Source organism: Callospermophilus lateralis, chromosome 6, assembly GCF_048772815.1.
Source record: "Callospermophilus lateralis isolate mCalLat2 chromosome 6, mCalLat2.hap1, whole genome shotgun sequence".
Taxonomy (NCBI): Eukaryota; Metazoa; Chordata; class Mammalia; order Rodentia; family Sciuridae; genus Callospermophilus; species Callospermophilus lateralis.
In genome coordinates this window covers 66,782,171-66,794,676 of record NC_135310.1, presented here as the reverse complement: position 1 = coordinate 66,794,676, position 12,506 = coordinate 66,782,171, and the positions used below count along the sequence as shown (strand labels likewise).

The 12,506-nt window shown below is 31.8% G+C and overlaps 1 protein-coding gene across 1 annotated transcript in view; it reads right to left on the bottom strand.

Moving 5' to 3' along the window:
• The window catches only part of Mms22l (MMS22 like, DNA repair protein), a 112,327-nt gene that overhangs the window by 79,923 nt on the left and 19,898 nt on the right, over nucleotides 1-12,506 (bottom strand). Inside the window, exons 10-11 of the mRNA XM_076859906.1 lie at nucleotides 10,560-10,736; nucleotides 4,131-4,193 (exon numbers count right to left, since the gene is read on the bottom strand). Of these exons, the coding sequence (XP_076716021.1) occupies nucleotides 4,131-4,193; nucleotides 10,560-10,736 (240 nt within the window). The remainder of the gene's footprint in view (nucleotides 1-4,130; nucleotides 4,194-10,559; nucleotides 10,737-12,506) is intronic.

The following is a 12,506-nucleotide window of genomic DNA, read 5'->3' as shown; positions in this document are numbered from 1 at the left end:
ATTTATGTCCCTAAAGTCTTTGTTAGACAAAACATTCATTCTATGCCAAAAACAGAAGAAAAAGAAACAAATATTTAGTCAATACCAAATTTGATCAAGACTTTTCTTAATTTCAAGATCAAAATTGGAAACAAGGTCTTTTTGAGTCCAGAGCTCATGTTCTTTGTACTATATGCAATCAAGAAGAAATTAAAAATGGCATACCAAGATATCAATTTTATTTATTTTCTTACTTATAAAAGAAAAGAAATGAATTTTTCCTCCTTTTCTTCCTAGTGCCTGCAGATATAAATGAAAAGAAATGGTTTAAAAATACCATTCTCCACAGCTGTGGTTGGATAGGTAATCAATTAGTTGAGTGTGACTTAGAAAATATGTGCTTTGTTAGCCTATAGTCAATTACAGATAGCATGTTATATGTTTTACAGTTTCACATTCTATATATTCAACCATTCCTGTTTTCAACTATTTTCTCTAATTTGAAAAATTCCATTTAAAAAAGTATGTATATGCTTTAGAAATTAAAGCATTAAAATTAAATTAAAGAAAGGAATTGTCCATCTTCAAATTCACATAGGTAAAGCAAGAATACACAGTACTCAGGAGTAGGAGTAGGAGAAATAGCAGATACGCTAGCTCGAATTTATTTAAAAAATTATAATAAAGCTAACATATGGTTGGAAGGAATATCTGAAAACACTTGAGTATACTAATTGCTTCTTTTCTTTTATTTTCCCATCATACGCTTATCAGAGAAGGAAACAACAATATAATCATGGAAAATAGAAGCTTTGCATAAATATGACCAAAACAGATATAGAAACCAAAATACATTACTAATTGTATATATACATGTACCCCTACATCTATGGTGACTGACTGACTTATCCTGGTTTACTAGGAGCTTTGTTGAATTTGGCACTGAAATCCCAGGCCAATGCAAAGTGGTATGGTTGGTCACCTGACCGTCTTTCAAGAATTACATATTTATCTTCAAAACAATTTCAATTGCCATGATTAAAATACTCACTAAATTGTAAAAGAACATTATTCAGTTTCAGAATAAGTTTTATCCTACTATGATGTCACAATATACTTAAGAAACACAAAACATCGAAGAAATGTTAAATTAGAAGTAATGAAGAAAAGGAGTTTTATTAAGATTCCTGCAAGTTCATTGCTTTGAGATTTCACAGTGGAGTAAGCATATGAAGATTTGAATCCTAATCCCAATACTTCCTAGATAGCTGGGTGAACCTGGAAAGCTGTTCAACTCCTTCGGACTTCAGTCTCTTAGGGTGTAAAATGGAAACAATACTATCACTACTCAAGATTGTTCTAAGCATTAAGTTAAAGAATGTATACTAATTGGTAAGTAATTGTCAATTAAGTAAAATTAAATAATATATGCTTTTTACTAATCTAAAGCTCAATGTCTGCTTCAGGAAGATCCTTTTTTGCTAGAAAAAAGATCTGAAACATTATTTGCTTAATTAAAACTATAGGAGTGTTCATCAATTTTACTAGAATATTGTTGTGTATTTGGAAGGTATATATTTTTTAAACAAACCTATCATCCCATAGCAAATGGACTTTTTTCACTGTTGGAAATCCTGTCAAAGTACATGAGTATTATCAGACTTTAATTTACCTGAATGGGGATAAAACAGATATAATCAAACTGATAGCTCTATTCCCAACATATTATTTATTCTTTTTGACCACCTACTGCAACCACAAAATTGGTTTCAAGAACTCCAGTAAGTAGTCCTATACTACTTATAGAATATAATTGGATGCAATCAAGACACAACAACATTGAAGGAATACTAGACTGAACCAGAGGACCACTTCTTTCCAAATATTATAATAACTCCTTCTGTCACAGGAAAGGTATCACTTTGATTTTATGCAAGACTTAAATTTATAAAGATTCCTGGATTAGTGGTAGTACCCCTACATCTAGGGTGACTGACTGACTTATCCTGGTTTACTAAGAGCTTTGTTGAATTTGGCACTGAAATCTCAGGCCAACACAAAGTGGGATGGTTGGTCACCTAACCTTCTTTCAAGAATTACATATTTATCTTCAAAACAGTTTCAATTTCCATGATTAAAATACTCACTACATTGTAAAAGAACATTATTGTCAGAATAAGTTTTATCCTACTGTGAGTGTCACATTATACTTAAGAAGTCTTATTCTAAGCAAATATGAGTTTCTTTTATTTAAAATCAAAATTAGGACACAGTTCAGTGGAAGAACACATGACTAGTTAGCATGTGCAAAGCACATTTTTCTCTAGCACCAGAAAAATAAAATCAAAATCAAAATTATAGGGAGTCAAAATCCAAAGGGAAAAAAATATTAATTTTCAAGAAACTAAAAGTGTTTACAGAGGGCTTTCAACATCTTAGACAAAAAGCAAACTTTTCTATAGAACAGAGATGATGACAAATTCTGTTTCCTATTGTGCAGGATCAGTATGGGTTTCTTTGTTGATTCTTACATATAAACTTTTATAGCCTCCTAAGAAATACTGTGTAACTTAAAACCTGGCTGAACAAAACCATAAAATCATACATTGTCACAGCTGAAATGAAGTATATAAATTATTAAATATGATGGTAACAGAGGTCCAGGTGAAGGAAATTTAAAGGATACAAGTAGTTAATAACTTAATTTTAAAAATTAAGCTTCTAGTTACTGGCTCAGATATAGTAACAGAAAGATAACACTATCCAGACTTCACTGAAATTCTTTTTACTTGGCTTTAACTAAGCTATGTTAAGGCATAAAGACTAAATAATTAACCAATGCAAATGACAATGATTACTATTAAAGCTATTATTTCACAATCCCACTTTAGTGATTATATTTCTGAAATAAAAAATACATAAAAAACTTTTTGAGTTGCTAAATCATTGTTTACAAAAAGTGAAGAAAAAGCCAAATTAAATTGAAATAGGAATTTTTTTTTTTTTTAAAAAAGGAAGTATAACTAAGCCAAAACTTTTATCACTGTAAAAATTAAGAGAAAGATTCTAAGGATAATGGTTCTACCATTTCTGATACAACTTACTTATGGCAAAGTTTTGGCATTCTAAGTTAAAATTCTTAGCTCACAATAAAATAATATGCATATCTAAACTAAAAGTATTTATGTTTCACCTTAAAAAGTTAATAGCTAATAGATAAAAAATATTTCAAGTAGTTAAAATGATTTTCAAAAATGTCTATTGTAAATGTACAGAACAATATAAAGCAGTATTATATTAAAATATTTCTTCTTCATTCCTCTTCAAGTTTTAAACAATCTTCATAAATAAAAAATTAATTTATTTCCCAAATTTAAAATCTTCACTATAATTTTCCATAAACTTTTACATAAGTGACAACTTATATTATAAAACTTTAAAGAGCTACAATAAAACATGTTTAAAGATGTGATAGCAAATTTAAAACTATTTTAAAAGGAGGTCAAGTCTGACCTCTGGGCCATGAAGCACTACATTAACAGCTCTGCAGAAAGAAGAATGATAAGGTATGAAATGAGTGCTCAGAAACTAGGACCTTATCAGTTAGAATATGATTCAGGCCTGTAAGACAAATTGCTCAGCAAGGCAAGTCACCTTCCTGCTGTGATGAGGATATAGCTGAATTTCCAATGCCACTAACTATCTCCTTCATCGTGTCTTCTAGTTTGATATCACACAGTCAAGGAATGGCTTATAGTTCTGAAGCATCTAACACTTATTTTGAATACATTTTGTCAAAGTCACCAACTAGGATGATTATCTTTGTCCTTTAACTGACAACTTCAGTGTTGAAAATAAAAATCTTTAAAGGACAGTCACTAAAAGGAACTACTGTGAGATGGACTGCACAGAATGATTTTATCTCACACTTTTAATAACTAAATTATTATTATTTTGTTTAGTTGTCAGTGGACCTTTATTTTATTTTTTTTAATGTGGTGCTTCACACATGCTAGGCAAGCAATGTATCACTGAGCCACAACCCTAACTAAATTATTATTGAAATCATTTTAACTGTTTGCTTGATTTTTATAAATAGAACTTATAAAAATTGATCAAAGTCTACAAATTGTCTCATTTTAATTGCATACCTGAATACTCAAGGACTGTTTCAGAAGTTCTTCCACAAATTTCCAATTTGATTCCATTTGTCTCTAGAAAGGAAGAAAATAATGCTGCATCAAAATATTGCTCTTGATTATGCATATATTTAATATTAGGGTATATTAAGTATGAAATACATTTTCTCTACCATTATAAATCATTGCAAATTCTTGAACATCTAACATTATTTTGGTAAAGATTTGAAAGATTTGGAAGAAAAAAAATCTCCAACTATTCTAATCTAACATAAACCTTATTGGGAGCTGTTTCATTAAAAGTCGTGCTTCTACAGTATTGCATTAACAAATATTTAATCTGCTGTCAGATATACTCTAACAGAAAAAACTCTTTACGTATTTTTCCAAGTTTTTTTATGCTAAGTATTCATTCCTATTCTCCAACTATTCATAAGAGATTTTTTTTCCTTAATTTTATTCTTAATGGCTCTGAGACACTCTGCCTTATTAAACAAAATAACAAAAAAATATTACACAGAAAATAAAGAAAATCGTACATAGTACTACCCTCATTTAGCCAATGATTAAATAAGGCAACTTCAATTATGTGGAATACTCTCCACATAAGGAAAAAAATGGAAAAGGGACTTTCTGAAACTGAAAACAATTCTGCTTTTCCAATAGGAAAGCCTGAGAGACATTTTCTCGGGACACTGAATTCTTAGAGGTTTAGATATGTAGCCATCAGTTAAAACCAGAAGCAAAGAAAGCACCTTGGAAATACCAGATTATTACAGTGAAAAAAAAGGATGAAATTATTTAAGACTTCTGCAAGGCCAGAGGCTTTAAAGATTAAAGGCCGACTCTCATCCTACTCTACCATTTGAATATGGGGTAAACTCAAATGACAAATAAGGCATGTGCAATATTTATGATTTTATATAACTGAACAATATTCATATAAAATGTGAAAATCACTAAATAAATATTTATTTAATAAAAGTACAAAGTTACTATAGTAGCCAGACTCTAAAATGGTCCTCAATGACTGCTGCTTCCTGATATTCATGCTTTATGAAATTCCCCCTCACACCATACCAGGTTGTTCTGTCACCAGTAGAATACTAATAACAATATAAGCGACAGTAAGTCAATTCCCCCTCACACCATACCAGGTTGTTCTGTCACCAATAGACTACCAATACCAATATAAGTGACAGTCAATTCCAAGATAAGGTTACAGGACAATAAAGTTTCTACCTTGACTACACTTTCTTGTTGACTAGTTAGATCTGGGAAAGGTCATACTATGAGCATCCATGAAGAGACCCCTCATGGTGAGTAACTGAAGCTTACTGCCAAAACATGAGATTAGAAGTAGATCTTCTAGTCCCAGTAGAGACTGAAGTCCATGGCTTAAAGGTTAACTGTTAACCTCAAAGATCCTTAGGCAGAATCACTCAGCTAAGCTGCTCCTAAATGCCTCTCAAAAACTAAGCGTTGGGGCTGGGGTTATGGCTCAGCGGTAGAGTGCTCACCTCGCATGTGCAAGGCCCTGGGTTTGATCCCCAGAACCACATACAAATAAATAAAATAAAGTTATATTTTAAAAAAACTAAGTGTAGATAATGATTGTTGTTTTAAGCTGCCACATTTCTGTTATACAGCAACTACTAAAATAATGAGTTATTTTCTGCAAAAAAATTACTGACTTTTTTCAAGTACATTCATGTAAGTAAGGTGAATGCAAAAAAAAAGTATTTATCAGGAAGGAATGTGGAGTAAAGCATTTCAGCCCTTTACAAAGATAAGATCTGGCCTCTGAGAGATACTCTCTGGAGCGCTTGGAATGTTAAACCTGTTGGGAGCATCTTGATTAGGCCATAGTCATATTGGATAGTCTACTATGCCCAAAAGACCAACGTGTGACTTCTCTTGGGGCTTTGGGTCAGCTAAAATGGACACTATGGGCGTTCCCTATGTACTTTCAATATACTGATGCCAGGAGATTAATGTGTCCCGACTCCATAGGGAGAGGACAAAAGAAGCTCCACATTTTGTACTCTGCCTGGACTGTCCTATATGCTTCTTCTTTGGCTGATTTGAATATATATTCCTTCTCTGTAAAAAACAATAACCATGATTTTAATAGTTTTCAGTGATTTCTGTTAGTCCTAGAAAATTATCAAAACTGAGGATAGTTTGGGAAACCCCCAGGCTTGCAACTGATATCAGAAATGAGGACAGTCTTACAGACTGAGAACTGAAACCTGCTAGTTGGCCATAAAACTCTCTCAAAAAGGAGACCATTTTGTTGTATCAATATATATATATATATATACTGTGTTAAACTCTGCTCTTAATTCAAATCTAAGTTGATCTGATTCCAATATTCCCTGTTACACCATGCATAGGTAAATGATTGTTTTCCTAGCAAGACTTCCCTCAGAATTTAGCAATTCATTTTTATATCATTGTTTTTATTAAGAAAATGTTACTACTAAGGATAAGTAAGCAGGAACATGACAGGGTTGATATAATTGAAGTTTCACAATTAGTGTTAATGAGCAAAATTTCAATTGTTCTGTCCTATCAAGCCATTTGAATCACAAGAATTATGCAGAAGTAGTATAATTCTTACCCAGGGAATTTCAAAAATACGGATCAACACTGTGGCTACGATCTAAACAAAAATTGACTAAAAAGAAAGAATTGGCAACTATATCATTCCTAAGTCAAATGTAAGAGAACATATACCAAAGAGACACAGATTTTTCTTTCACAAAAATATTTAAATTGGGCTGCTATAGTGTTTTTTTCTACATACTAAGTTACACCACTATAGACTTATTTCTAAAAACAAAGTTAATTCAGGTAAGAGATAATTTGGAGCTCTGTTTGCTATTTCTTACCCCACCATTAAAGCTAAGATACCCGTTTAAGTTTTAGTATAGGTAGTAACCCACCAGGAATATAAAATTGATTCCCTCAATCTCCACTTCCAGTACACTGGAATTCTGGGTACAACTCTCAGTTTAAGGTTACATTTTACACCTTTTATCTGGTTGCCATTTCAGATGTTTCAAATACGAGCATCAGCTAGCCTGACTGACTGCCCTATGTTCTTGGCAGGCAAAGCACTGTTAAAACTGACCCCTACAATACCAAAAAGTAATTTTCCTCTTTAACTGTATTTGGTTTTAAAATAGATGACAGGGATTGTGAGAGGATAACACATTTTCATCTAGATTGAGAGGAAAAGCATTAAACAGAATGTTTGAAAATCTAAAGCTTCTAATATGCAAAGTGAGATACCAAATTTTTCTTATAGGCTTATGATAAGAAATTGGCTAATTCTGTGATTTAAATCTACATATAGCAAAACGCCAAACTACAGAAACTTTTAAAATAAAAAATAATTAAACACATCTGAAACCTATTTAAGATGTAAAGATTTTGCATTAATCTTAAGGGCAAATCAGTTCACATTTTTAAAAATGAAATATCCCCATGCTGTCAGAAGACTAGAGGTATTTCTCTGGTGAAGAACACATGACTATTATTCATATCCTCTCCCACATCAGATTATTTTTAAGTTGAATTAAGCATGCTTACTGCACAAGCCTTTTCTCTAGTATAGTTGGCTATGCTAACACATCATAAGGAGAAAAAATAATTAAGGTAATTTTCAAAATTATGATCCAAATATATTTCAGACTCAAATTAACATTCTATATAATTCCCTGTTAAAGACTAAACCAATATGCCTTTTTGTTCAGATGAGGAGTCATCTGATTCATCAACTAGAGACACCTTTGAAAATAAGAGTGAAAATTAATCAGATAGGATGAGGGGATACCAGGAATAAACTAGGAATGTTAGTGGAAAACTAGAAAAAAAGACTATCCTTCCAAAGACCTATTTATTAAAGAGGGAATCCTTGGGAGAACTCTAATATTAAGTTTATCTAAGTGATAAAACAGTGTGATAATTAATCACTGTGTAATTCAGTTTCTTTACCTGTAAAATGGGTAAAACACACTTCACCAATGTTAAAAATTGAATAGTCACTGTGAGATATTAAATAATGTTATAAATGTAACATGCATTTTGTACCAAATGAAAACTGTTACTAACAAAAGGCTTGAGTTTTTCTTTAAAAGCCTTTAAGAAATTCAGAAATATCTTGAACTCTGAGAACTCATATAATAAAAGGTTTATTTTACACAAGCATTTACAAATATGCATTACTTATCCTTACTACATGTATCATATGAAATGTTCTTGTTACAAATCTGACTCTTTCCTTTTAAAACATTCCACATAACTTAAAGAATTAGGATTTTTTTAAAAACGTTAAGTGTCTTGGCAAAAGAAAACTACATAGGAACTGTTGACAAATACTAAAAGATACAAGTTGAGCTATTTTAAAATAAACACAATTTACTAACATAATTCAGCGAAAACAGAAGCAAAATCTCCTCCAAAATTCTCTGTATAAAATGGAAGAATGGTTTCAATACTGTAACTGTATAGTGATTATACCACTGAAATTCAGCATTACAATACTAACAGTTATGACATATATAATCACATGGCTAGATTATCTACCACACTGGGAGTATCTGGGGGATCAATATCAACCACTCTTGAAATATACCACTGATTCTAGTAAGTATTACTGCAAGCATTAATAAACTAAAAGCATTGTTTTTTAAAGCAAGGGGGTATCATAATCTGTTTCATGTTTTGCACCTATTATTACGGTAGCAAGCAACAGGAACTCAGAAGTGCTTAGCTAATTACCATATTTATATACACTGATAAAATGAGGAATATGTACTTGGAAGAAAGAGTTGGAAAGCAAGATAAATGATAATGTTATATCTTACGATTGAGTGTCTAAAAAATCTGTTATTGCCATCAAGGAATACATTTCATAAAAACATTCAAAGCCATGGTTCTCATATCTCAAGGATGATGAAAATCAAACAACTTTTTTAAAAATAAAGATTCTAAAATTTCAAACCAGATTACTGAATTAGGATCTCCAGAATAGACCTAGAAGTCTGAAATCTTAAAAATTCTCAGGTAGGTTTAACAACTAGCCACGTTTGTGGATCATTCCTACAAAAAAGAACAATTTAAAAAATACAAACACACTGGCTTTAAGATTCTATATGTTTATTTTATGGAACTGATGGGCTGTATGTAATTTCTGAATGCAAATGAAATATATACAAATAGGGCTTCAAATAAATACATCTATCAGCTGGTTTAAGTCACAGAGCTTTTTAAACAATACTACAAAAGAATGTCTGTAAGTAGACCACAACTAGAAAATAATATAGTAGTTAAAATTGTTTTCTTCCTATCCGGAGCAAACTTCATAGTTACTAAGCAGGTTAAAAGATCTTTAGGAAAAGCATCTCTAAAGAAATTCTTTTCTAGCTGGGGGTACTGGTATATGACTATAATCCCAGCTACTTTAGAGTCTAAGGCAGGATGATCACCAGTTCAAGGCCAGTCTGGGCAACTTAATGAGAACTCTTTAAAAAAACAAAGAGGGGGAGCCGGGGATGTGGCTCAAGCGGTAGCGCACTCGCCTGGCATGCTTGCGGCCCAGGACCGATCCTCGGCACCACATACAAACAAAGATGTTGTGTCCACCGAAAACTGCAAAATAAATATTAAAAAAGATTCTCTCTTTCTCTCTCTCAAAAAAACAAAAAAAACAAAGAGGTTGTGGGAATGTAGAACAACCTTGGGTTCAATCCTCAATATCCTCTCCCCCCCCAAAAAAACTATTCTGAAGAAATACTTGTATTAAATTATCCACAAAACAAGTAGTTTTGTTTCTGGAGACACATACTTTCACTCTGCCATTCTTACAGATTTTAGAACTAGATAGAACCTCTGGAACAATTCAAACTCAAGATTTTAGGATGAGAGAAGAGAGGAACAGAAAGGGTTAAGTAATTTATTCAAAAGTCACACAATTACTTAGGAGAGCCAGGACTCGATAGCATGCGTTTTGTAAATTGCTTTTCCTTAATCAAACAATGAAAATATAAACCTTGTGGGGAGCTATGGAATACACCTGTAATCACAGTGGCTCAGAAGGCCGAGGCAAGAGGACTGCGAGTTCAAAGCCAAGCTCAGAAACTTAGCCAGGCCCTAAGGAACTGAGTCCCTGTCTCCAAATAAGATATTTTTTAAAAGGGTTGGGGATGTGGCTCAGTGGTTAAGCGCCCCTGGGTTCAATCCCTGGTAACAAAAAAAAAAATAGAAACCTTATAATTTTTAACATGTTTGTAGAAACAATATGCATAGATAAAAAGAATTTATTACCATAGAATGAGTTCACTTTTTGTTGTTTCTGCTTATTTTCTTCATCTTAAAAAAATACATATTAAGTGACAGTATAAAAGTTAAAAATAAATTAATAAAAGATCTTACCATTTCATCTGGGACTCCATGGCGATCAAACTGATAAAATGATGCTACATGAGCAATAATCCACCAACTAAAACCTAATGGATCCCTGGACTGTATTATTGGCGTAGAAGGTCTTCTTAGGTCACTTGATTTTTCAAACAGTGTTTTAAGTAATTTATTCAACCAGTTCCAAAATGACTATAGAAATAGAGGTAAGGTGATTCAGTTAAATTAGAAAAATATTTCAATCACCTATGACTCAGAGTTTTTCCTCCATATTAATAGTGAGGTATATACACAAATGAGAATACTAAAGAAATATATAAAACTTAAAGAATAAATTTTAAAAATACTCTGGTTAAGAATTAGAGCATAACTATACTTTAGAAAGATTCTACATGTTCCTACAGTTACATCATCTTTTCTAACAGTATTATCCTGACTTTCAGATAAGCATCCCCTTGCTTATAAATATTTGCCACACATGTACATAAAGCCTACATTACATATTGTTTAGCTTCACTTGAGTTTTAAATATATGCTTACATTTGTAAATGATTTGTTCTGTTCTTCAGTAATTTGCTTTTTTTGCTCAATATTCTGTTTCTGAGGTCAAGCATTGCCATAGTTCAATGGAATATTCCAGTGTATAACTATGTAATAAACCATTTATCCAATTTACTGTTCTCAAACACTTAGTGAAGTTTACTATTTTTTTCCCCTATTTTTTGGGGGGGAAGGGGAGAACGGGGGAGCATTGAGGATAGGGGCGGTTTCATGTAAAATTTAAATAACAGGTTATTTGGCATAAACCTCTTGGAAATTTCTTTCTAATATCTACAGAATCTGAAGTCATATTCTTTGTTCTTAGTATTGACTATGTAATCATCTCAGGAAAGACTGACAATTTTAGCTATCATTTTGAATAACCAATTTTTGGCTGCATTATGCTCTTTGATGTTATAGATTTCATAACTTTATTTTTATTTCCTTCCTTTTATTTCTTTGGGTTTGTCATGAAGAAATTATTTCTAACATCTTGTGATGAATTCTTAGTTCACTAATTTTCAGGCTTTTTAAAGAACATTTCCATCTAAAGATATGAATTTCCCTTTAAAAATCCTAAAGCTTTAACTGCTACAAAGTTATTATTTACTTTAAAATATTTAACAATTTTCATTTTCTCTTCTTTCACTATGAATTATTTAGAAATATACTTCAATACTTTAATCATGAGTATCTCCTTAAAGTTCAATTTCTATTTTTATACCCTGTTACCAGCCTCAAGAAAATTCAAATTTGTTTTATCTTCCTGATAAATTAAGCCTTTTATGAATATGAAATAACTTAGAGCTTTTTTTGTCCTAAAGCTTAAATTTTTTCTAATATCAGTTTAATACATCACATTTTTATCTTTTTTCTATCAACATCAACCTTAATGTATTTTGTATTTTAAATATGTCTTTTGTAAATAGCTTACAGAGTGTACCAACAATACATTTTTTAAATATAACTTTTAGTAGCCCATTTACAGGTAACATAATGACCAATAAATTTAGTTTTAAATCTACCATTTTATTTTGTATTTCTATTTGTATACTACTGTACCTACCAATATCTCCTCTTGGGTTCAATATTTTTCCTACTACTAACCAGTAAATAAAATAGTCTACTATTCTCTTGATGATCTTAGAAATAAAAACTTGCATTCAAATGTCTTGGTAAGTTAATATACATCAGAAATATACATGAGTGTGCACACATACACAAGTAGACATATTTAATTGATCCACCTATGTCATCTCAGACCTTTTTAGCACCAATCAGCCCCTGAACTTCAAACTATCTGCCTCTGCTTTTCTTGCCTTAGGACATTTTCTAGGAATTAATGTTACCCATCTCAACTGTCAGAACATCCCTCTCCTCCTCTCAAATGGCATGGCTCTGAGCTCTTGTGTCACCCCTTGG